General features: G+C 39.1%; 2 protein-coding genes across 2 annotated transcripts in view; both read left to right on the top strand.

Moving 5' to 3' along the window:
- The window catches only part of LOC104669507 (putative uncharacterized protein encoded by LINC00467 homolog), a 63,228-nt gene that overhangs the window by 25,329 nt on the left and 11,377 nt on the right, over positions 1-26,522 (top strand). The gene's annotated exons all lie outside the window — the stretch shown is intronic.
- On the top strand, positions 6,205-7,212 carry LOC104669505 (elongation factor 1-delta). Its single transcript, XM_010372495.2, has one exon. It carries the CDS (start codon positions 6,274-6,276, stop codon positions 7,117-7,119), a length of 846 nt encoding a protein of 281 aa, XP_010370797.2. The 5' UTR covers positions 6,205-6,273; the 3' UTR covers positions 7,120-7,212.

Genomic DNA, 26,522 nt, shown 5'->3' with positions numbered 1-26,522 from the left:
CTATAAACTCTCCTCTTAGTACTGCTTCTGTTGTATCCCACAGGATTTGGTATGTTGTGTTTCCATTATAATTTCTTTCAAGAAGTTTTTAAATTTTCTTCTCAAGTTCTTCATTGACCCACTAGTCATTCAGGAGGAGCATATTGTTTAATTTCCATGTGTTTGTATAGTTTCCAAAATTCCTCTTGTTACTGATTTCTAGTTTTATTCCATCATGGTCAACAAAGATGCTTGATATAATTTCTTTTTTCTTGAATTTTTAAAGGCTTGTTTTGTGGCCTAACATATGGTGTATTAACATTACTGAGAACGAACCATGTGCCAAGGAAAAGAATGTGTATTCTGTAGCCATTGAATAAAATGTTCTGTAACCATCTATTACATCCATTTGGTCTGTAATGCAGATTAAGTCTGATTATTTTTATTGATTTTCTGTCTGGGTGATCTATCCAATGCTGAAAGTCAGGTGTTGAAGTCTCTACTTACTATTGTATTGGGGTCTATCTTTCTCTTTAGTTCTAGTAATAGTTGCTTTATATATCTGAATTATCCAGTATTGGGTGCATATATATTTAAAATTATTATATTTTCTTGCTGAATTGACCCCTTTATCATTATATAATGATCTTTGTCTCTTTTTGTGGTTTTTGTCTTGAAAGCTATTTTGTCTGATACAAGTATAGCTACTCCTGCTCTTACTTGGTCTCCGTTGGTATGGAATTTCTTTTACATTCCTTTATTTTCAGTCTATGTGTGTTTTTATAGGTGAAATATGTTTCTTGTAAGCGACAGATCATTGTGTCTTATTATTTTTTTAATCCATTCAACCACTCTGTCTTTTGACTGGGGAGGTTTAGTCCATTTACATTCAGTTTTATAAGTAAGGACTTACCCCAGACATTTTGTTATTTGTTTTTCAGTTGTTTTTGTGGCCTTTATTTCCTGCCTTCTTGTCTTTCATTTATCAAAGGTGATTTTCTCAGGTAATATGGTTTAATTTCTTGTATATCTGTTGTATGTTTGTTGACTTGAGGTTACCATGAGGCTTGCAAATAATATCTTATAACCCACAATTTTAAACTGATGACAATTTAACACCGAGTGCATAAACAAAACTGACAAAGAAAAAACATATACAGAGTCTACAGCTTAACTTTGTTCCCTTGCTTGCTTAACTTTTTATTGTTTCTATTTTTATCTCATTATACTCTCTATGTCTTGAAAAGTTGTAGTTATTATTTTTCATCAGTTCACCTTTTACCTTTCTACTCAAGATATAGTTTACACACCACAATTACAGTGTTATATTTGTTGTTTTTCTTTGTACTTACTGTTACCAGTGAGTTTTACACCTTTAGATGATTTCATATTGCTCATTCACACCGTTTTCCTTCAGATTGAAGAACTCTCTTTAGCATTTCATTTTGTTCAGGGCTGGCGTTGATGAAATCCCTCAGCTTTTGTTTGTCTTGAACAACATCTTTATTTCTCCCTTATGTTTGCAGGATATTTTTGCTGGATATACTCTTCTAGGATAAAAGTAGTTTTTTTCCTTCATCACTTTAAATATGTCATGTCACTCTCTCCTGGCCTGTAAGGTTTTCAGTGGCTCTATTGTATGTTATTTGTTTTTTCTTTTGCTGCTTTTAGGATTGTTTCTTTATCCTTTACCTTTGGGTGTTTATTAAATGTTTTGAGGTAGTCTTATTAATACTTGGATTAATTCTGCTTGGTGTTCTAAACCTTATCCTTGAATATTAATATCTTTCTCTACTTTAGGGAAGTTCTCTGTTATTATCTCTTAGAATAAGCGAACTTTCTTTCTCTTTTCCCTTCCCTCCCTCCCTCCTTCCTTCCTTCCTTCCTTCCTTCCTTCCTTCCTTCCTTCCTTCCTTCCTTCCTTCCTTCCTTCCTTCCTTCCTTCCTTCCTTCCTTTTGGTGGAGTCTTTCTCTGTTGCCAGTGCAGTGGCACAATCTTGGCTCGCTGCAACCACCGCCTCCTGGGTTCAAGCAATTCTCATGCCTCACCCAACTAGGTGGGATTACAGGCACATGCCACCATACCCAGCTCATTTTTGTATTTTTAATAGAGGCGGGGTTTCACCATGTTGGCTAGATGGCCTCAATCTCCTGACCTGGTGATCCACCCACTTCGGCTTCCCAAAGTGCTGGCATTACAGGTGTGAGCCGCTGCACCTGGCCTGAATAAACTTTCTACACCATATCTCTCTACCGCCTCTCTCTTTTTTTTTTTTTTTTGTTAGACAGAGTTTCGCTCATGTTGCCTAGGCTGGAGTGCAATGGCGCGATCTTGGCTCACTGCAACCTCCACCTCCAGGGTTCAAGCAGTTCTCCTGCCTCAGCCTCCTGAGTAGCTGGAATTACAGGCATGCGCCACCATGCCTGGCCAATTTTGTATTTTTAGTAGAGATGGAGTTTCTCCATGTTGGTCAAGCTGGTCTCAAACTCCTGACCTCAGGTGATCCATCCACCTCGGCCTCCCAAACTGCTGGGATTACAGGCGTGAGCCACCACACCCAGCTCTCTATCTCCTCTTCAAGGCTAGTAACTCTTAGATTTTCTCTTTGAAGCTGTTTTCTAGATCTTGTAGATATATTTCTTTCTTTTTTATTCCTTTTTCTTTTGTCTGCTCTGTGTGTTTCAAGTAGCCTGTTTTTAAGCTCACTAATTATTTCTTCTGCTTTATCAATTGTGCTGGTAAGAGACTCGAATGCATTCTTTAGTATGTCTGTTGCATTGCACTGGCAATGGCCATTTGGCATGGAGAGACAATATATGCACTTGTGGGAGGCAGAGTGCAGCGACTGTGGGACTTTGCTCTGGAACACAGTGCTTCCATGTCACAGCAGAAAGCAACATTGGGTAGAACTCACCTTGGTGTTTAGACAAGCTCTAGCCAGAGGCAGATTACTCATCCCAGGGTCAGAACCTGAGTTACAGCAAGCCCTGCCACACAGGCTAAAGTACTCTGGGGTCATAAACTTCAAAGGCAGTTTAGGCCACAAGGACTGCAAGTCCAGAATTTCTTCTTGATTCTTTTAAATTATTTCAATCTCTTGTTAAATTTATCTGATAGGATTCTGAATTCTTTCTCTGTATTATCTTGAGTTTCATTAAGTTTCCTCAACATAGCTATTTTGAATTGTCTAAAAGTTCAGATAACTCTGTCTTTCTCCAGGATTGGTCCCTGGTGCTTTATTCAGCTTGTTTGGTGAGGTCATGTTTTCCTGGGTGATCTTGATACTTGTGGATGTTCCTGGGTGATTGGACACTGAAGAGTTAAGTATTTACTGTAGTCTTTGCAGTCTGGGCTTGTTTGTACCCATCCTTCTTGGGAAGGCTTTCCAGGAATTCAAAGGGACTTCGGTATGGCAATCTAATTTTTTAATCATTGCAGCCATATCTTCATTAGGGGACACCCCAAGCCCAATAACATAGACCACCATGGTGGTCTTACATAAGAGCCAGAAGAATTATCTGCATTACCATGAAGATACACTTGTTCTCTTCTCTTGCTTTCTCCTAAGCAAACACAGTCTCTCTTTCTCTCTGCTGAGCTGCCTGGAGCTGGGGTGACACAAGCATCCCTGTGGTTACCAGCATTGGGACTGTGTTGGGTCAGACCTGAAGCCAGCACAGCGCTGGGTCTTGCCCAAAGCCCATGGTATCTACTGTCTGGCTGCTGCCTATGTTTGCTCAAGGCCTTAGGGCTCTACAATCAGCAGGTGGCAAAGCCAGCCAAGCTTATGTCCTTTCCTTTGGGGTGGTAAGTTCCCTCAGCCCCACCAGGTCCAGAGATGCCATCCAGGAGCTAGGACCTGGAGTTGGAAACCTGAGGTATCTACCTGGTACTCTATTCTACTGCAGCTGAACTGGCACCTAAGCCACAAGACTTTTCACTTTTCCCTCCCCTTTTCACAAGCAAAAGAGTCTCTTCCCATGGCCATCATCGTCCCAGGCCTACAGCATGTACTTCTGGCCACCACTGATGTTCACTCAAGGGCCAACGGCTCTTCAGTCATCTTGTAGTGAATGCTTCCCGGCCTGAGATTCTCCCCTCAGGGCAGTAGGCTCCCCCTGTGGCCCAGGGCAGGTCCAGAAATGCCATCCAAGAGCCAACGCCTGGAATTGGGGACCCCAAGAGCCCACCTGGTACTCTACCGCACTTTGGCCAAGGTGGTACCTGAAGCTCCAAGACAGAGTCCCCTTTACTCCTCCCTCTCCGTTTCTTAAGCTGGCATCTCTCCCTATAGCCACCACAACTGGATAATGTGCCAGGTCACACCTGAAGCCAGCACATCTCTAGGTCTCACCTAAGGCCTATAGCGAGTACTGCTTGGGCATCACAGCTGATTATTCAGGGCCCAAGGACTCTTTTGTTAGTAGGCGATTAGTTCTGCCAGGACTGGGTCCTTCACTTTAAGGCAGCAGGTTCCCTTCTGGCCCAGGGCATGTCTAGGAATGTTATCTGGGAGCTAGGGCCTGTAATGGAGGCCTCGGAACTCTTGATTGGTCCCCTGTGCTACTGTGGTTGAGCTTGTATCCAAGTTGCGAGACAAAATTATCTTTACTCTTCTCTCTCTTCTCCTCAAGTGAGGGAAGGAGTCTCTCCTGGAGCTGCAAGCTGCCATACCTAGGGTTGGGGGAGGGGTGGTACAAGCATTCCCTTGGCTGCCACAGCTGGTATGTCACTTCGTTGCATGTCCCACACGTCCACTGACTCCAAACCCAGGACAGCACCAGGACTTGCAGTCCTTGTGGCCTAAACTGCCTTTGAAGTTTATGACCCCAGAGTACTTTAGCCTGTGTGGCAGGGCTTGCTGTAACTCAGGTTCTGACCCTGGGATGAGTAATCTGCCTCTGGCTAGAGCTTGTCTAAACACCAAGGTGAGTTCTACCCAATGTTGCTTTCTGCTGTGACATGGAAGCACTGTGTTCCAGAGCAAAGTCCCACAGTCGCTGCACTCTGCCTCCCACAAGTGCATATATTGTCTCTCCATGCCAAATGGCCATTGCCAGTGGGGATGAAGGAGGAGTGGCATCAGCACTTCAAGACTGTCTCTCTTACCCTCTTCAATGTCTCATTCTATGATATGAAATTAAAACCAAGTACTGTTGTTTTAAAATCACATTCACATCATTTTTGTTTCTTATGAAGGTGCTTTTTTTGTGTGGATAATTCTTCAGTTTGATTCGGCCATCTTGCTCCCTGAGTCCTTCTAATTTTTTTTCCTATTGCAAACAGTACTACCATGAATATGTTGTACATTTCTCCTCGTGTTTTTGTGTAAGTTTCTCTAAATTATATGTCTAAGAATAGAATTGCTAAATTGTAAGGTGTGCACACTGTAGTAGGCAGACTAATGCCCCCTCCAAACATGTTCACATCTAATTTCCAGAACCTGTGAATATGTTACCTTATACAGCAAAGGGTACATTGAAGATGTAATTAAGGATCTTGAAATAGGAGAGTATCTAGAGTTTTCCAGGTGGGCACAGTGTAATCATAAGGGTCTTTCTAGGGGAAAGCAGGAGGTAGGGAATCAAAGTAAGAGATATCATGAAGGAAGCAGAGATTAGAGTGACTAAGCCATGAGCCAAGGAAAGCAAGCAGCCTCTAGAAGTGGGAAAAGGTAAGAAACAGATTCTTTCCTATAGTATCCAGAAGGAACCCAGCCCTGCTGACACCTTGATTTTAGCCCCATAAAGGCCTTGTTTGGACTGCTGACCTTCAGAGCTGCAAGAGAAATTTGTGTGTATATGTGTTGTGGGAGTGGGGGCAGGGGGTCGGGGTTGTGGTGATTTGTTACAGCAACAATAGAAAACTAACCACACCAATTTTCACCACCAATACTGGAGTCTGTTTCTGTGCTCTCTAGTCTGTTTCATTCGTTTATATGACTATCTGTACACAGTCATATAGCCACACAGTCTTAATTATTCTGGTTTTATAAAAATCTTGATACATGGTTGGGAGTTTGCCTAAGCATTTGGTATCTTGTTGGCCATTTTTTCTCTTTCCTCTTCCACATAAATTTTAGAAGCAGCTTGTTAAATTCTATGAAAAAACCTGCTGGGATTTTGAACATAATCAAATTTAAACTGTAGATTATTCATGGTAGAATTTACATCTTTACAACAGTGAATTCTTTTATAACTGTGTAAAAAAATCATATTTCCCCTTTCCTCAGGCATCCAGCGTCCGCCGATTCCTCCTCCCTTGTTGCCGCGTCCTTGGCTGGCGTCAGAAAAATGGCTACAAACTTCCTAGTACATGAGAAGATCTGGTTTGACAAGTTCAAATATGACGACGCAGAAAGGAGATTCTACGAGCAGATGAACGGGCCTGTGGCCGGTGCCTCCCGCCAGGAGAATGGCGCCAGCGTGATCCTTCGTGACATTGCGAGAGCCAGAGAGAACATCCAGAAATCCCTGGCCGGAACCTCAGGCCCCGGGGCCTCCAGCGGCCCCAGCGGAGACCACAGCGAGCTTATCATCCGGATCGCCAGTCTGGAAGTGGAGAACCAGAGCCTGCGTGGCGTGGTACAGGAGCTGCAGCAGGCCATCTCCAAGCTGGAGGCCCGGCTGAACGTGCTGGAGAAGAGTTCGCCTGGCCACCGGGCCACGGCCCCGCAGACCCAGCATGTGTCTCCCATGCGCCAAGTGGAGCCCCCAGCCAAGAAGCCAGCCACACCAGCAGAGGATGACGAGGATGATGACATTGACCTGTTTGGCAGCGACAATGAGGAGGAGGACAAGGAGGCGGCACAGCTGCGGGAGGAGCGGCTGCGGCAGTACGCAGAGAAGAAGGCCAAGAAGCCTGCACTGGTGGCCAAGTCCTCTATCCTGCTGGATGTCAAGCCTTGGGACGATGAGACGGACATGGCCCAGCTGGAGGCCTGTGTGCGCTCTATCCAGCTGGATGGGCTGGTCTGGGGGGCCTCCAAGCTGGTGCCCGTGGGCTACGGTATCCGGAAGCTACAGATTCAGTGTGTGGTGGAGGACGACAAGGTGGGGACAGACTTGCTGGAGGAGGAGATCACCAAGTTTGAGGAGCACGTGCAGAGTGTTGATATCGCAGCTTTCAACAAGATCTGAAGCCTGAGTGTGTGTGTGTGCGCGCGTGCGTGAGGCCCTGCCACGATTAAAGACTGAGACCGGCAAAAAAAAAAAAAAAAAAAAAAAAAAAAATCATATTTCATTTGTTTTAGTATTCTTTAATATCCTTCAATAAAATTTCATAATTTTATCAATATAATCATTGCACATCTTTTGTTAATTATATTTATTCTTGAGTATCTTTTCTTTTCTTTTCTTTCTTTCTTTCTTTCTTTCTTTCTTTCTTTTTTTTTTTTTTTTTTTTTTTTGAGACAGAGTCTGGCTCTTTCGCCCAGGCTGGAGTGCAGTGGTGCGATCTCGGCTCGCTGCAACCTCCGCCTCCTGGGTTCACGCAGTTCTTCTGCCTCAGCCTCTTGAGTAGCTGTGATTACAGGCACATGCCACAATGCCCGGCTAATTTTTGTATTTTTAGTAGCGACAGGGTTTCACCGTGTTGGCCAGACTGGTCTTGAACTCCTGACCTCAAGTGATCCACCTGCCTCGGTCTCCCAAAGTGTTGGGATTACAGGCATGAGCCACTGCACCCCGCCTTGAGTATCTTTTTTGTTGTTGCTATTATAAGTAATATTTTCTAACCATCGGTTGCTTGCTATTGGAAATTTAATAGCTTTGTAAATTGATTTTATATTCAGCCATGTGTTTAAATATCTTGTTATCTCTAATAATTTGCATATTCCTTGGGGTTTTCTTAGGTAGACAGTCATAGTATTGTTTAATAATGGCATCTTTCTAATCTTTATACTGCTTTTGAATTATTAAAAGGATATCTAGTACAGTAGAAACAATAATAGTGGGAATGATTGCCTATTTTAAAGGAAATGCTTCTGAAATATTATCATTAAGAAGGATGCTTTCTGTAGATACCATTTATTGAGATGTTTTTAAAGTTCTCTTCTATTCCTGTTTTGATAAGAATTTTTGCTGGGCACAGTAGCTCACACCTGTAATCCCAGCACCTTGGGAGGCTGAAGGAGGAGGATCCTTCAGCCCAGGAGTTCAAAACCAGCCTGGGCAACACAGTGAGATCCTGTCCTTACAAAAAAAAATTAAAAATCAGTTGGGCATGGTGGTGCCCATCTGTAATCTCAGGAGGCTGAGGTGGGAGGATCACCTGAGCCCAAGAGATTGAGGCTAAGTGAGCTGAGATCATGCCACTACACTCCAGGCTGGGTGACAAAACAAGACTTTGTCTTAAAAAAAAAAGTTTTAAAAAATAAATAGCCATTGAATTTTATTAATTTTTGATATCTCTTGGTCATAAAGTTTTGTTCTTTTAGTTTTTTTATGGCGAATTGTGTTTATTAATTTTTTAATGTTGCTTTACTGGGATAAACAACATAATTATGATATATTATCTTTTTTAACGCATTACTGGGTTTGGATTGCTAGTATTTTGTTTTCAGATTTTTTTCATAAGAAGAACCTGTAGTTTGTCTTTCTCTTGAAAATCTTATATGGTTTTGGTATCAAGATTAAATGGTCCTTAAGTGGGAGCTAAGCTATGAGAATATAAAGACATAAGAATGACACAATGGACTTTGGGGACTTAGGGACAAAGGATGGGAAGGGGTGACAGATAAAACTACAAATTGGGTGCAGTGTATATTGCTTGGGTAATGGTTGCACCAAAATCTCACAAATCACTGCTAAAGAACTTACTCATGTAGCCAAACACCACCTGTTCTCCAATAACCTGTGGGGGGATAAAAGATTATATGATCCTTTCTCTCTGTTCTTTCAAGAGTATTTATCGGATTGGAATGACTATAAGACTATTCAAATATTTAATTTTTTCTTATTTCGTTTTGGTTAAATTATATATTTCTGGGAGTTAATCAGTTTTACCTAAGTTTTCCTTCCATTGTTTTGTGGGATTTTTTTTTTTTTTTTTTTTTTTTTGCCACTACATTGCTCATAACATACACTTATTTTCTTTTAAATCCTTGCTGGGTATATAATTACGTCTTCCTTTTTGTTCCTAATATTTGTTTTTTGCCTTCTTTCTTTCTTCTTAATCATGCTAGAGATTGTATGTCTTTTCTAGGTCTTTTTAAGAACCATTTTTTAGCTTCATTGATTTTGTCCATTGTCTCTTCTGCTATTTCCTCAAGTTCTGCTCTTCTCTTTATTTTCTTTCCTTTCTTCTGTTCTTTGAGTTTTTAAAACAGGCATTGTTTAATTGATGTTTATTGTAGCACTAGTTGTTTTACGGTCAGATTTCTGGGGGCATTTTTTCTTTTTTTCTAGACAGAGTCTTGCTCTGTCGCCCAGGCTGGAGTGCAGTGGTGCAATTTCAGCTGACTGAAACCTCCCTTTGCTTCCCGGGTTCAAACAATTCTCTTTCCCCAGCCTCCTGGGGATTATAGGTGTGTATAATCCTCCTGGGGATTATAGCTGGGATTATAGGTGTGTACCACCACGCCTAGCTAATTTCTTTGTATTTTTAATAGAGACCGGGTTTCGCCATGTTGGCCAGGCTGATCTCAAATTCCTGACCTCAAGTTATCCGCCTGCCTCAGCCTCCCAAAGTGCTGGAATTACAGGCGGGAGCCACCACACCAAACGAGCCCAATCTCTCAGCAAATTTTATATTTTTTGTTCCATGAGACCCTTGTATAATCAGTGTAAAAGGTAATAACAGAGCAGAACAAAAGAGTGCTTTTGAATATAAGAATCCAGTTTTTCGGGGGCCGGGCGCAGTGGCTCAAGCCTGTAATCCCAGCACTTTGGGAGGCCGAGACGGGCGGATCACGAGGTCAGGAAATCGAGACCATCCTGTCTAACATGGCGAAACCCCGTCTCTACTAAAAAATACAAAAAACTAGCCGGGCGAGGTGGCGGGCACCTGTAGTCCCAGCTACTTGGGAGCCTGAGGCAGGAGAATGGCGTAAATCCGGGAGGCGGAGCTTGCAGTGAGCTGAGATCCGGCCACTGCACTCCAGCCTGGGTGACAGAGCGAAACTCCGTCTCAAAAAAATAAAATAAAATAAAATAAAATAAAAGAATCCAGTTTTTCGGAGCCGGGCGCTGTGGTTCACACCTGTAATCCCAGCACTTTGGGAGGCTGAGGTGGGCGGATCACGAAGTCAGGAGTTTGAGACCAGCCTGGCCAGCATGGTGAAACCCCACATCTACTGAAAATACAAAGAAAAAAAAAAAAGCCAGGCATAGTGGTGTGAACCTGTAGTCCTAGCTACTCGGGAGGCTGAGGCAGGAGAATTGCTTGAACCTGGCAGGCGGAGGTTGCAGTGAGCCAAGATCGTGCCACTGCACTCCAGCCTGGGTGCCAGAGTGAGACTCCATCTCAAAACAAAAAAAGAATCCAGTTTTTTGACCAGCTTCTGTTTTTGACCTTTAATCTTGAGCTAGTTATCCTATCTAGGCCTTTATTTCTTCATCTAGACCATGAGACACCTGGATAAGGTACTTATTCTGTAAGACTTACAGTGTATTTTCCCTCTTGCTTGTAAGATAAACTTTTCGTTTTTACTTTACTTCTTTTACAATATTCCATTGGTAATATCTAAGCTTTATTTTAGGATAATATAGAAATTAAAATTAAAAATCCAAATATACTTTGGATTTGTTATAATGAAAAGAAAGTATAGGACATAATGCGTAATGATATTTAACAGGAATACTTGACAGGAAATAGTCTTTTTGCCACAAAGTATTTTGAGAATTTAAAGTAGTTAGTCATTACCATCCTCAGTTGGATAAAGGAGAAAAGGCCAAATAATATTTACATTTCAGGGAATTCAGTAGTACAAGTAAGAAAAAACCTTAGGTTGGTGGACAAAGATCTTATTTAAGTGCGTATTTGCTCTATTTCTTCTAATCATAACTAAAGTACTTCTTTGAATGTTTGCCAAGTAATGGAAGAAGTGTTCTTAGTATTTACTACCAAGAATTTGTTTAATAGTCCTGAAGATAAATTTTAACTCTGATAACTATCAAGTTTCTGCTATATATACATGCCATATCATGCCATACATGTTATAAAAATTGTATTTGCTCATTTAAGCTGTAAAATGAATTTACCATCTGTATCATTCATGGTCCAGTTAGGAAAACAGAATTTATCAAATCAATAAACTAGAAAGAAACAACTGAAATACAACTCAAAGGAAAGCAGAATAAAGGAAATAACAAAGATAAAAACCTTAGTGACTTTTAAGAGACAGGAAGAGTAGACTATACATCTAATAATTGAGTTTTTCAAAAATCCCAACAAACTGATTAAATCTTTAAAAATCTAATAAAAATAAACAAATAAAGGAGATATGAACAAAAGTAAAAAGGGGCTATGTCAACAGATACATAGCTTTAAAAACTTACAATTATATGAACAACTCTGTGCATATGGGTAGATCTGTGTCCACAAAATTATACAAGAAATGTTACTCTAATTTTATATGAATCATCTTTTTATTTTTTATTTTTTGTTTTTTTTTTTTTTTGAGATGGAGTCTCACTCTGTCACCCAGGCTAGAGTGCAGCGGCGCGATCCCGGCTCACTGCAAATTCCGCCTCCCGGGTTCAAACAATTCACCTGCCTCAGCCTCCCGAGTAGCTGGGATTATAGGCGCCCACCACTGCACCTGGCTAATTTTTGTATTTTTAGTAGAGACAGGGTTTCACCATGTTGGCCAGGCTGGTCTCGAATTCCTGACCTTGTGATCCACCTGCCTCAGCCTCCCAAAGTGGGATTAAAGGCATGAGCCACCGTGCCCGGCTATCTTACTTTCTTTTCAAAGTCTCCGTTCATTGGAGGGGGTAGAAACCTGATCTCAGTCAGTTTGGAGTTTCATACTTCGAGTCTGATTATGAAGTGGGGGTGATCTCTGTGTTACTAAGACAAGGATAGGGAGAAGGTACTCATATTCACCTAGTCCTCAATGTTGCCTGTTCATGCAGGTGTCTTCTGAGATGTCCATCGTCCTTTCTGGTCCTCAGTCACTGGTCCACACCATTTGCCACTAAGATGTTGTCATTCCTGTTTGTCTGGTACCTTCAGGTATGTTCTCTCTTTTATTCCACATTACATGTAGGGGCATATACATAATTCTACGCCTTCACTGCTATGCTTACGTATGAAATGCAAGGCTACTTCTTAAAGCCAGGTCAGCATAGTCTTATCTCCCAGTCATTTCTTCTCTGGTATCATATTATTTACCCAAGGTTCAGGATTTAACCCTCCTCATCTCCCTGACTTAGAGCCCTCATGTTTGTATGGACTTTTACTGCTTCTTTGCTATTCCATGAATCAGGGCATAGAATTCATTTTTTAAGGATCTGTCAGTTTCTGTACTTTTATCCCTTTCCCACCATATTGTCTTCTTCCTCAGTCTGGGGAAATTTCTTTCTAGGCTTGTTATAACGGGGAGAAAAAAATAATTAAAAAAAAATTAATGGGGAGATAAGAAAGCCCAGTTCTTTTTAGTTATGTTTCTCCCAAATATTTTATGTATGTGTGGAACTTTCTCTATTCCCATAAAGGCTTACAGTTTTAGAAATAAAGTTTATGAATACATCATTTTTATGTCTTTAAATCTGGTTTCTCTCTCCCCTATAGCAGCGAGCTCATAGCTATCTAGCTGATTAAAGGGAGTATGGAAGGAAAGGGCAAGGAAAAAGTGAATTCATACAAGAAAAATAAGTCAATATTTCAAAAATACTGTCCTGCCATATAAAAACTTGTTAAGATGACAGAATTTGTGGAATAATACTTGCTAATATTTATCACGCACTTGCTCTAAGAATTTTATATGTATTAGCTAATCACAACAACAAAATTCAATAGAAAAATATTTAACAAAATTAGTATCAGAGCTTGTATTTAAGCCCAAGCAGTTACTGTCTTAACTATGTCATTGGTTCTTGAATGACTCCCCCACCCTCACGGGTATGAATCTGGTTGTTATAAAGACTAAGGAGAGTTACTGACATTTAGTGGATAGAGGTTCAAAATATTAAGTGTCCTATAGTATGAGTGATGGTCCTAAAAAATAAAGAACTGACCCAGGCTGGGCAGAGTGGCTCATGCCTGTTAGTCCTAGCACTTTGAGAGGCTGAGGCAGGGAAGATTGCTTGAGGCCAGAAGTTTAAGACCAGCCTAGGTAACATAGTAAAACCCTGTCTCTATTTAAAAAAAAAAAAAAAAAAAAAAAAAAAAAGCCTGAGCAATATAGTGAGGCCCCGTCTCTACAGAAAATACAACAATTAGCCAGGTGTGGTGGTGCACACCTTTAGTCCCAGCTACTCAGGAGGCTGAGGCAGGAGGATTGCTCGATGCTTGAACCTGGGAGGCGGAGGTTGCAGTGAGATGAGATGGCACCACTACACTCCAGCCAGGGTGCTACAGCAAGACGCTATCTCCAAAAAGAAAAAAAAAAAAAAAAAGCTGAGGTGGGTGGATCACTTGAGGTCAGGAGTTTGAGACCAACCTGGCCAACATGGTGAAACCCCATCTGTACTAAAAATACTAAAATTAGCTGGACATGTTGGTGTACCCTGTAGTCCCAGCTACTCAGAGGCTGAGGTAGGAGAATTGCTCAGTCCCGGGAGGCGGAGGTTGCAGTAAGCCGAGATGGTGCCACTGCCCTGCAGCCTGGGCAACAGAGGGAGATTCCCTCTCAAAAAAGAAAAAAAAAATGTTACTAGAACTCCTATTGAGAAATGTTAATACTACCCTATATTACCTCTAAATTGCGAAGACTAACTCAAGAAGTAAAAAAAAAAAAAAAAAAAAAGTAAAAGAAAAAAGAAACACTTTTGTAATTTCTTTCTTAAACAAGATTATTATATGTATTATTATATATTATAGGTAGCATGGGTGAGTCTCATACCATATATAATAATCTCTCCCAGAACTTGGAAGGATATATAATGCTTTTTTTGTTGGTTTTATAAAGCTAATAAAACACAGATAAATAGATTTCAAGATATATTACTAGTGACAAAGAGGAACATTTCATGTGATAAGAGGGTCAATCTGTCAGAAAGATATAAATGTCAGTATAAATGTATTCACACTGCAGTGGATTGAACAATATCTTTCCTGAAATTCATGTTCACCCAGAACCTCAGAATGTAACCTTATTTGGAAATAGGATCTTTGCAGATGTTATTAGTTAAGATAAGATCATATTTGACTGGGGTGAGGGACCTAAATGCAATGACTGGTGACCTTATAAGAGGAGGAGAGGACACACAGAAAGTCACAGGGAAGGTAGTGATCTGACTGTGGAGGCAGAGATTGGAGTTGTGCTGCCACAACTAAGTACTGCTGGGGCCATGAGAAGAGGCAAGGAAGAATTCTTCCTTAGAACCTTCAAAGGGGGGAACATGACCCTGTGGACACCCTGATTTTGGACTTACAGTTTCCAGAAACATAAGACAATAAACTTCTATTGTTTTAAGCTACCTAGTGTTGGTAATTTGTTAGGACAATTCTAGGAAACTAATGTTGCTGATAACAGAGCCTCAAAACACGTAAGTAAAGACTTACAAAATTGAAAGGAGAAATAGGCAATTCAACAACTGTTGGAGAGTTCAATACCCTACTTTCAATAATTGATAGAAAATGTAGAAAGATGATCAGTAAGGATACAAACTTGAACAACACTGTCAACTAACTTGACATAAAAAGTACCTATAAAACACTTCACCCACAGCAGCAGAATATATATTCTTTGCAAATGCATGTAAAACATTCTCCATAAATGTAAAAGGATTGAAATCATTCAAAGTATGTTCTCTAATCACAGTAGAATTAGAAGTCAACAATAGAAATAAAGGTAGTCGATATCAAAATATTTGGAAATTTTAAAACACACTACTAAATAACCCATGGGTTAAAGATGAAATCACAAGGGAAAATAGAAAATATTTTGAAATATGTACAATGTGGTTAAAGCAGTGCTGAAAGGGAAACTTAACAGTTTTAAATGCCTATTTAGAAAAGAAAAACAACCTAAGTTTTTACCTAAAGAAACTGAAACAAAAAAAGCAAATAATCCAAATCAAGCAGATAAAAAGAAATGATGACCAGGCTTGGTAGCTCAAGCCTGTAATCCCCAGCACTTTGATAAGCTAAGACAGGAGGATCACTTGAGGCCAGGAGTTCAAGACCAGCCTGGGCAACATAGTGAGGCCCTGTCTCTACAAAAAAAAATTTTTTTGAATGGCCAAGTGCAGTGGCTCATGCTTGTAGTCCCAGCACTTTGGGAGGCCGAGGTGGGTGGATTGCTTGAGCCCGAGAGTTCAAGATCAGCCTAGGCAACATGGTAAAACCATATCTCTACAAAAAATACAAAAAAATTAGCCAGGTGTGGTGGTATGTACCAGTAGTCCCAGCTACTAGGGAGGCTGAGGTGGGAGAATCACCTGAGCCCAGGAAGTCAAGGCTGCAGTGAGCCTTGGTCGTGCTATTACACTCCAGCCTGGATGACAGAGTGAGATCTCATCTCACAAAAAGAAAAAAAAATTAACCAGGTGTTGTGGTGTGTGCCTGTAGTCTTAACTACTTGAGAGGCTGGGGCAGAAGGATCACTTGAGCCTAGGTGTTTGAGGCTGCAGTGAGTCAGGATTGCACCACTGTACTCCACTTAGGTGGCAGAGCAAGACCCCCATTTCTTTTTTTATGATTAATTTCTTGCTTTTATTTAAGATAGATCCCCCCCCCCCACCATGTTTGTATTTGGATTTTGAGGGAAAAAACGTTGTGTTTAAAAAATCCGTTTGACAAACATTTATTAAGCATCTGCCAAGTAACAGGCAGTAATCTAGATCCTGTAAATAACTGTAAATAACAGTGAACTAAAGACACAGATTTCCTCACGAGTACATAATATAGTCAAACTTTTAAACTGAATTTTGTATTATACATAAACATTTTTTCTTCTTTATCTTTTTTAAAATTTATTTTTATTAAAGTTCCAGGATACATGTGCAGTACATGCAAGTTTGTTACATAAGTAAACATGTGCCATGGTGGTTTGCTGCACCTATCAGGCCATCACCTAGGTATTAAGCCCCACATGCATTAGCTGTTTATCCTGATGCTCTCTCTCCCCCACCCCCACAACAGGCCCCAGTGTGTGTTGTCCGTTCCCTGTGTCCATGTGTTCTCATTGTTCAGCTCCCACTTATAAGTGAGAAGGTGTGGTGTTTGGTTTTCTGTTCCTGTGTTAGTTTGCTGAGGATAATGGCTTCCAGCTCCCATCAGTGTCCCTACAAAGGACATGATTTTGTACCTAGTTATGGCTGCATACTGTTCCATGGTGTAAATGTACCATGTTTTCTTTATCCAGTCTGTTGTTGATGGAAATTTGAAGACTTCCATTTCTTAAAAAAAAAAAAAAAAAAGAAGGAAATGATAAAGATCAGAGCCAAACATCAGTGAAATAGAAAACAGAAAAACAATAGAGAAAATCAGTAAAACTAAAGTTGATTCTTTGAAACAATAAAATTGTTCTTTAACCGTTAGCTATTCTGATCAAGGAAAAAATATAGAGAAAAGACACAAATACCAAAATTAGGAATAAAAGATAGGATATCATTACCAACTCTACAGAAGTTAAAAGTATTATAAGGGATTATTATGAATAACTTTATGCCAACAAATTAGACAACTTAAATGGCCAAATTACTAGAAAGATGCAAATTAACAAAACTGACTCAAGAAGAAAGAGAAAATATCAATAGGACAATAATAAATGAAGAAAAATAATGTGACTAAAATGAATTGGTAATTAGAAATCTTCTCAAAAGGGAAAACCCAGGCCTAGATGGCTTCATTTAAGGAAGAGGGATTACCAATCCTACAGTTTGTTTTTTTGGGAAATAAAAAGGAAACAATTTGTAACACATTTTTTGAGACCAATATTACTCAGATATCAAAACCAGGTGAACATGTCACAAGGAAAGAAAATTGCAGACCAGTATTCTTCATGAATATGTATACAAAATTCCCTAAAGAAATACTAGGTAACAGAATCCAGCAGCATTTGAGAAGGATTAGGCAACAGAATGAGACAATGTCTCTAAAAAAATAAAGAGAAGATGGCTGGGCATGGTAGCTCACTCCTGTAATCCCAGCATTTTGGGAGGCCAAGGCAGGTGGATTGCTTGAGGCCAGGAATTCGAGACCAGCCTGACCAACATGGTAAAACCCTATCTCTACTAAAAACACAAAAATTAGCTGAGTGTGGTGGCACATGCCTGTAATCCCCAGTTTTGACAAAAATGTCAAGGTAATTCAATAAGGGAAATGATAATTTTTTCAACAAATGATGCTGGGACAATTATACATCCATATGCAAAAAATATATATATCCTTATTTCATGCCATGTGCAAAATTTAACTCTAAATGGATCATAGACTTACATATAAGAAATAAATAAAGTTTCTAGAAAATGGCAAGGAGGAAATGTTTGTGACTTTGGGTTAGATAGGTATTTCTCGCATATGACAACATGATCCATAAGAGAACAAAATTAATAAATTGAACTTCATCAAAACAGAAAAAATTCTGCTCTTTAAAAGGCACCATTAGTGGAATTAAAAGATAAGTCATAGACTGGGAAAAATATTTGCAAATCATGTATGTAATAGAGGACTTTTATCTGAGTATATAAAGAACTCTTATAATTTGATAGTACAATAATCCAGGTTTTTAAATGCGATAAAAAACATTTTTAAATGAGTATTTATTATATTTTAACTAAAGAACAGTTTTCTTTCTACAATGGCTTATGTATACATGAAAAGATACTTCATAGCATTAGCCTTTAGGGAAATGCAAATTAAAACCACAATGAGATGTCACTACACACCCACTACAATAATAAAATTAAAAAGATTGCCAATACCAAGCGTTGGTGAGGGTGAGGAAGAATCAGAACCCTCATACATTGCTCATGGGAATATGAAATGATACAGTCACTTTGAAAAACAATTTGGCCATTTCTTAAAAAGTTAAAAATATACCTGCTGTTGCACCCAGCAGTTTTATTTCTACATATCCACCCCTATACCTCCAAAACATGTATCTACACAAAGACTTATTGTGAGTGTTCATAGCAGCATTATATGCAATAGGCAAAAACTGGAGACAGTTCAGATGTCTATCAGCTGGTGAGTAGATAACCACAATATGGTATATACATGTAATGGAATATTATTCAGCAATAAAAGATAGGCTACTGATACATGCTACAGATGGATTAATCTTAAAAACATCATATGAAGTGAAAGAAGTCAGACACAAAAGGCTACTATTGTTTGATTCCATTTGTATGAAACTTTTAGGATGGACAAATCTGTGGAGCCCAGTGATGACCTGTGCTTGAGTCTGTGAGGTGTCAAAGTGGGGACTGGTTGCATATAGGCAGAGGGAACTTTTCTTCTTTTTTTTTTTTTTTTCTTTTTTGAGATGGTCTCACTCTGTCACCCAGGCTGGAGTGCAGTGGCACAATCACAGCACACTGCAATCTCAACCTCCTGGGTTCAAGCTGTCATCCCACCTCAGCCTCTCGTAGCTCGTACTGTTAACAGGCATTTGCCACCACACCCAGCTAATTTTTGTATTTATTTGTAGAGACAAGGTTTCATCATGTTGCCTAGGCTGGTCTCAAACTCCTGGGCTCAAGCGATCTGCCTTCCTTAGTCCTCCACATTGCTGGGATTAATGATGTGAGCCACTGCACCCGGCCTAGAAGGGAAGTGTTTATGCTGATGTAAGTGTTGTGAAACTGGATTGCGGTAATGGTTGCACAACTCTGAATTTTACTAAAAATCATTGAACACTTAGGGCAAGTTTTATGATATACATATTATGCCTCCACAAAAGTATAAAAAAGAAAACACATCAAATACTAATAAATATAACAAAATACACACAGTAATTAAAACGTAAAATAACAGAAATTTTCTTACTGAGTATAGTAATATTCATTTTATTGTAAGATTGAGCAAATGAATAAACGTGGAGTGGTTGAAAAAAAACAGGATTTTCACTGTGGAAGGAGGAAGATACAAATATAGAATGGAGGAAGACAAAGAAGAACCTGTGGAACTTGATCGAGATTTGAAATTAATCAGTTTAAACTTATGATTTCTAGAATATTTCCTACCTCTGTAGCTGGTCTAGAAATAGTGTTACCCTAATAGCAATGAACACACCTAGTGTTCAGTTCATGGTTTCTAAATACCATTCTCTACTAAAAGGTGCTAGTACTCCTTGGTTACTCCTTGGTAAAATGGCTGGCTGTAAGGCTAAGTCAAGAAAGTGAACACAGAGAAAAAGAAGAATTTTATGGTGACGGAGAAGCCTTGTAGACATTACTGAATCAAGTGATCAAAATTAGCGTCATCAATAATGAGACAAATCAGAATCGTGTGACTCCTGTTAGGATGCATTGAGAAGAACACAGCATCACTGATGTGATATTCCTGCCAAAGATGTTGTCCTTGTTCAGAGTGCTATAACAAATTACCGTGGGCTGGGTGGCTTAAACAACAGGCTTGTATTTCTCACACTTCTGGAGGTTTGGAGGCTGAAAGTGCAAGATCAGGGTGCCAGTGTGGTTGTATTCTTTGTGAATGCCCTTTTCCTGGTTTATAGAAGGTGGTTTCCTTGCTGTCTCAAATGACAGAAAGAGAGCTAACTATTCTTTTTATAAGGACACTAACCTTATTCATGAGGGCTCCACCCTCATGACCTCATTACCTTCCAAAGATGCCACCTCCAAGCCAGGCCCCGTAGCTCACACCTGTAATCCCAGCACTTTGGGAGGCCGAGGCAGGCAGATCACTTGAGGTCAGGAGTTCAAGACCAGCCTGGCCAACATGGTGAAACCCCGTCTCTAATAAAAATACAAAAATTAGCCAGGTGTAATCCCAGCTACTCAGGAGGCTGAGGCAGGAGAATAGCTTGAACCTGGGAGGCGGAGGTTGTGGTAAGCTGAGATTGCGCCACTGCACTCCAGCCTGGGTGACAGAGCAAGATTCTGTCTAAAAAAAAAGCCACCTCCAAATAGCATCATATTGGGATTAGAGTTTCAGTGTATGAATTTTGGGGGGTGACACAGAAAATTCACTCCATTGCAGATCCATAACCTAAATCTAATAATGAGAAATGATTATACATGCCTAAATTGAGAGACATTCTACAAAACAACTGGTGTGTAATCTTCCATATTGTCATCTTGAAAGTCAAGGTAAAACTGAAGAACTGTTCCAGATTGAAGGAGATTAAAGAGACATGTCATTTAAATGCAGTGCCTGATTCTGACCTGAATCCTTTAACTATAAAGGATATCAGTCTTTTATCTATAAAGTAGTTGGAAAAACTTGGATGCTGTTTGAAAATTAGACAATAGTAATGTATTAGTGTGAATTTCCTGATTTTGACCTCAAATTGTAGTTACATAGAAGAATGTCCTTGTTTGTTAGATAACAACTTACTAGAAGTACTGTGTTTGCAACTTTTCTGTAAGTTTTAGATTGGGGAAATACTAAAAGCATTCCTGTTACAGTCAAAAACAAGAAAAGGATATCTGCTGTCTCTTGTTTTGAAGATACCAGCAAATTCAGTTAAACAAAAATACCCAGCCAGATCAATTAAGCAAGAGAAAGAAATAAAGGACATCCATATTGGAAAGGAAGAAGTCAAGTTATCCTTGTTTGCAGACAACATGATCTTAAATTTAGAAAAGCCCAAAGACTCCACCAGAAAACTCTTAGAACCGACAAATGAATTTAGTAAAATCATAGGAAACAAAATCAGCATACAAAAATCAGCAGTGTTTCTATATGCTAACAGCAGTCAGCCTGAAAAAGAAATCAAGAAATCAATCTCATTTACAATAGCTACAAAAAATTAAAATACCTAGGAATAAATGTAACTAAAGAACAAAGAAGTAAAATATCTCTACAAAGAAAACTATAAAACACCAATAAAAGAAAGGTGACAAAAAAATGGAAAGCTATCCCATGCTTTGGAATGGAAGAATTAGTATTGTTTAAATGTCTATACTACCCAGAGTGAGTTACAGATTCAATGTAATACCTATCAGTGTACCAATGACATTTTTCACAGAAATAGAAAAAAAATCCTGAAACTCATATGAATAGATAGCTAAATAATCCTGAGCAAAAAGAAAAAAGATGAAGGCATCACACTACCTGATTTCAAATTATACTATAAAGCTATAGTAACCAAAACAGTATGGTACTGTAAAAACAGACACACAGGCCAATGGAACAGAATAGAGAACCCAGAAATAAATCCATGTGCTTCTAGCCAACTCATTTTCAACAATAGTAACAAGAACATACAATGGGAAAAAGATAGTCTCTTTAATAAATGGTACTGTGGCTGGGCATAGTGGCTCATACCTATAATTTCAGCACTTTGGGAATCCAAGGCAAGAGGATTGTTTGAGGCCTGGAGTTCAAGACCAGCCTGGGAAACATAGTGAGACCTCCATCTCTACAAAAAATTAAATATTAGCTGGGCATGGTGGTTTGTGCTTGTGGTCCCAGATACTTGGGAGGCTGAAGTGGAAGGATCACTTGGGCTCAGGAGTTTGAGACTACAGTGAGCTGTGTGTGTGCCTCTGTATTTCAGTCTGGGCGACAGAGTGGGACCATTCTTAAAAAATAAAAATAAGTAAATAAATGGTGCTGGGGAAACTGAATATCCATGTGCAGAAGAATGAAACTAGATCCCCATCTTTTACCATATAAAAAATCACCTTGGCCGGGCACAGTGGCTCACACCTGTAATCCCAGCACTTTGGGAGGCTGAGGTGGGCAGATCACAAGGTCAGGAATTTGAGACCAGCCTGGCCAACATGGCAAAAACCCTGTCTCTACTAAAAATACAAAAATCAGCCTGGTGTGATGGCATATGCCTGTAATCCCAGCTATGTAGGAGGCTGAGGCAGGAGAATCACTTGAACCCGGGAGGTGGAGGTTGCAGTGAGCCAAGATTGTGCCATTGCACTCCAGCCTGGGTGACAAGAGCAAGACTCCATCTCAAAACAAACAAACAAACAAAAATAGCCAGAATATATAAGGAACTCAGTAGCAAAAACCAAATAATCAAATTTTTAAAATGAGTAAAAGACCTGAATAAATATTTCTGAAAAGAAGGTACACAGATGGTCAACAGATATTTGAAAAAAAAAAAATGTCCAACATCACTAATCATCAAGGAAATGCAAATCAAAACCATGATGAAATACTATCTCACCCAAGTTAGGATGGCTATTGCCAAAAGACAAAAAATAGCAAATGCTGGTAGAATGCAGAGAAAGGGGAACTCACCTATTCTGTGGGAATGTAAAGTAGTACCTCCATTATGAAAAACAGTATGGAGTTCCTCGAGAAATTAAAAATAAAACTACCATATGATCCAGCAGTTCCACTGCTGAGTATATATTTAAAAGAAAGGAAATGGTAACATCAAAGAGATATCTGCAATCGGGGTTCCTGTGTTTATTGCCTCACTGTTCACAAATAGCCAAGGTATGGCATCATCTTAAGTGTCCATCAACAGATGAATGGAGAAAGAAAATGTGGTTATGTACATAGTAGAATATTATTTAGCTATAAAAAAGAATGGAATCATGTTATTTGCAGCAATGTGGTTTGGAACTGGAGGTCATTATATTAAGTGAAATAAGCCAGGCACAGAAAAACAAATATCACATTTTTCACTCACATGTGGCAGCTAATAAATTGGATCTCATGGAGGTAGAGAGGAGAATCATGGCTGTGAGAGGCTGGGAGGGGAAGAGTAGAGGGCAGGATGAAGAAAAGTTGGTTAAGGAGAACAAAAATACAGTTAGAAGGAATAAGTTCTGGTATTAGTAGTACAGTAGAGAAATTACAGTTAATAGTAATTTAGTTCACATTTAGAAACAGCTAGAAGAGAAGAATTGTAATATTCCCAACACAAAGAAAAGATAAATTTTTGAGGTGATAGATATCCCAGTTACCCTGACTTGATAATTACAGATTGTACACACGTATCAAAATACCACATTATGCATCTATTGATTTGGCTAGACAACTCAAGAGAATCAATCGAAAGTTTATTTCTTTAAAAATTATGGGGGGAGGGTGGAACAAAAAGGCAGAACATAGAGGAATTGGAGGACAGTAAAACTATTTTATATGATAATTGTGATGGTTAATACTCAGTGTCAACTTGACTGGATTAAAGGATGAAAAGTATTGATCCTGGCTGTGTCTGTGAGGGTGTTGCCAAAGGAGATTAACATTTGAGTCAGTGGGCTGTGAAAGATAGACCCACTCTTAATCTGGGTGGGCACAATCTAATCAGCTGCCAGCAAGGCCAGAATAAAAAGCAGGCAGCAGAATGTGAAAAGACTAGACTGACTTAGGCTCCCAGCCTACATCTTTCTCCCTTGCTGAATGCCTCCTGCCCTCGAACATTGGACTCCAACTTCTTCAGTTTTGGGGCTCAGACTGGTTTCCTTGCTTCTCAGCTTGCAGATGGCCTATTGTGGGACCTTGTGATCATGAGTTAATACTCCTTAGCAATACAACATATATATATGATATATATACAACATATATATATAGCTATCATATATACATATATAATACAACATATATATGTATACATATATACACATAATATATAACATACACATTATATATAATATATATAAAAGTATATCCCATTAGTTCTGTCCCTCTAGAGAACCCTAATACAATAATATAATGGTAGATGTATGACATTCATTATATACTTGTGAAAACCCATAAAATTTACTACTCCAAGAATGAACCCTCGGGCCGGGCGCGGTGGCTCAAGCCTGTAATCCCAGCACTTTGGGAGGCTGAGACGGGCGGATCACGAGGTCAGGAGATCAAGACCATCCTGGCTAACATGGTGAAACTCCGTCTCTACTAAAAATACAAAAAACTAGCCGGGCGACCTGGCGGGCGCCTGTAGTCCCAGTTACTCGGGAGGCTGAGGCAGGAGAATGGCGTGAACCCGGGAGGCGGAGCTTGCAGTGAGCTGAGATCCGGCCACTGCACTCCAGCCTGGGCGACAGAGCAAGACTCCGTCTCAAAAAAAAAAAAAAAAAAAGAATGAAACCCTAATGTAAATTATGGACTTTGGGTGATGATCATCTGTTAATGCAGGGTCATCGATTATAACATACTCCATTTTAATGCTGGATGTTGATAGTGAGGGAGGCTGTGCATGTATGTGGGCAGGGAGTATATAGGAACTCTCTGTACTTTCTGCTGTGTGTATTTTGCTGTGAACATAAAACTTCTCTAAAAAATAAAGTTTATTTAAAAACTAGTAGAATTCAGTTAGATTTCTGTGTAAAATTCTGAATTTGAAAATCAATAATCTTTACATACATTGATATGAGTTAGAAGATTTTATGGAAAAATCCCATTTACAGTGGAAATTTTAAAAAGATACATAGGAATAAATTTGAGAAATATGCAAGGTATTATGAATAAAACATTTAAATACTATAATGATTTGTGAAATAAATGAAAAGATATACCATGTTCTTGGACAGGAATATTCTATATCATGAAGATACCAACTATTTTTACATTAAATTTTAATGACATTTAAATCCACCTTAAAATAAACCACAACATTTTTAGAGTAGAACTAGACAGGATTATTCTAAAGTTCTAGTAAAAAAAAAAAAAAAAAAAAAAAAAAAAAAAGGCAAGAATAGATTATTCTAATAAGGAGGAGAACTAGCCGTACCAGATATTGAAAAATAAGAAAAATATAAAGTTAAAATATTGAGGTATTGACACATAGCTAGATGGACAGATCAGTGAAATAGCTTAGGAGAAAAAAGCAATACACACAAAATTTGGCATATAACAGTCACCTCAAATCAGTAGGGAAAAGTTGACTTATTTAAAAAATAATGTTGAGACAACCAGCTATCTGCAGAAAAATTAAAGCTGAATTCATGCCTCAGCTTTGTATTAGGATAGATTCCAGATGGATCAAAGATTTACACGCAAAGAAATGAAACCATAAAAGAATTGAAGAAACCATGGAAAGGTTTTGAAATCTTAATCAGAGATGATTAAGAAATATATATAGAAAGCCTTTCTATATATATCACAAAGTCCCCAAACCTTGAGATAAACATTGATAGATTGAATACATATGAAGCCCAAGCCCAAAGACTCAGCAGTCATACTCCTGGGTATATTCTCCAGAGAAACTCATGCATTTTTATATCAGTGTATCTGTACAAGAATGTTCATGGCAATGTTGTTCATAATTGTCAAAAAACAGAATAAACCCAAATATCTGTTAACAATAGAAAAGACAGATAAATTATAGTGTAGGTGTGTAGCAAAGAATTTAATCTTGCCCTAAGATAAGTCTAGCCCTTGCCCTTGACTTCTGGGAATTAATCTGTAAGCCCGATGGTCTCTAAACCCAATGTCATACTTGATAGGAGTACACTTTGAGCACTCTCTAATTTGAAAATCTGAAATTCTCCAAAATCCAAAACTTCTGGACACCAGTATGACACCACAAGTGGAATATTTCACACCTGAGATTTACGTGATGGGTCGCAGTCAAAAAACAGATACATAACACAGTTTATTCAGCAAACCCAAGGAAATAAAGACTCCCCCTCCAGCCCACTTTAGCTGCAGTATATCTTTTTTTTTCCAGATTCCCCCATGGAAACATGTCTACAAAAGACAACAAAATGACATGTGTGCAGGCCACACTAAATGGCAGGTTCCCCACAGTGCCCCACATGGGGCCAAGACCTACATGCATGACTTACTGTGGTTTTGTTTTGTTTTGCTTATTCTCTGTGGTGTAAAGGTATTGTTACAAATGCCAAAAAGGTCTGCAGATACCCTTATGAGTAATAGTAATAAGAAAAATGAAGCATTTGTGTTTATATATAACAGAGAAAGTCAAGTGGCTGGAGAAATTGGACAGTGATGTAAGTGTCAAATGTCTTACAAAAGAGTAGGGTGTTGGAATCATTATGTATATGACCTGAAGAAACAGAAACATGAACTGTTGAAGTTCTACGTTGAAAGGACAGAGAAGTCAGTGAGAGAAAAAAACAAAAAACAACAACAACAAAAAAACAATGCTGCATAAAGCTGAAAATGAAAGTCTCAATTATGTATTGAAAGAGTGGATCTGCCAGCATTGCAGTGAACATTATGCCACTTAATGGTTTGCTGATCATGAAACAAAGATGTGTAATAATGAACTGAAAATTGAAAGGAACTGTGAATATTCAACAGGTGATTGCAGAAATGTTTAAGAAGACATGACATTAAACTTTTAAAGATTTGTGGTGATAAA

The sequence above is a fragment of the Rhinopithecus roxellana genome, chromosome 8 (assembly GCF_007565055.1).
Source record: "Rhinopithecus roxellana isolate Shanxi Qingling chromosome 8, ASM756505v1, whole genome shotgun sequence".
Lineage (NCBI taxonomy): Eukaryota > Metazoa > Chordata > Mammalia > Primates > Cercopithecidae > Rhinopithecus > Rhinopithecus roxellana.
The sequence above is the reverse complement of the archived record's forward strand: the minus strand, read 5'-3'. Positions and strand labels throughout refer to the sequence as shown.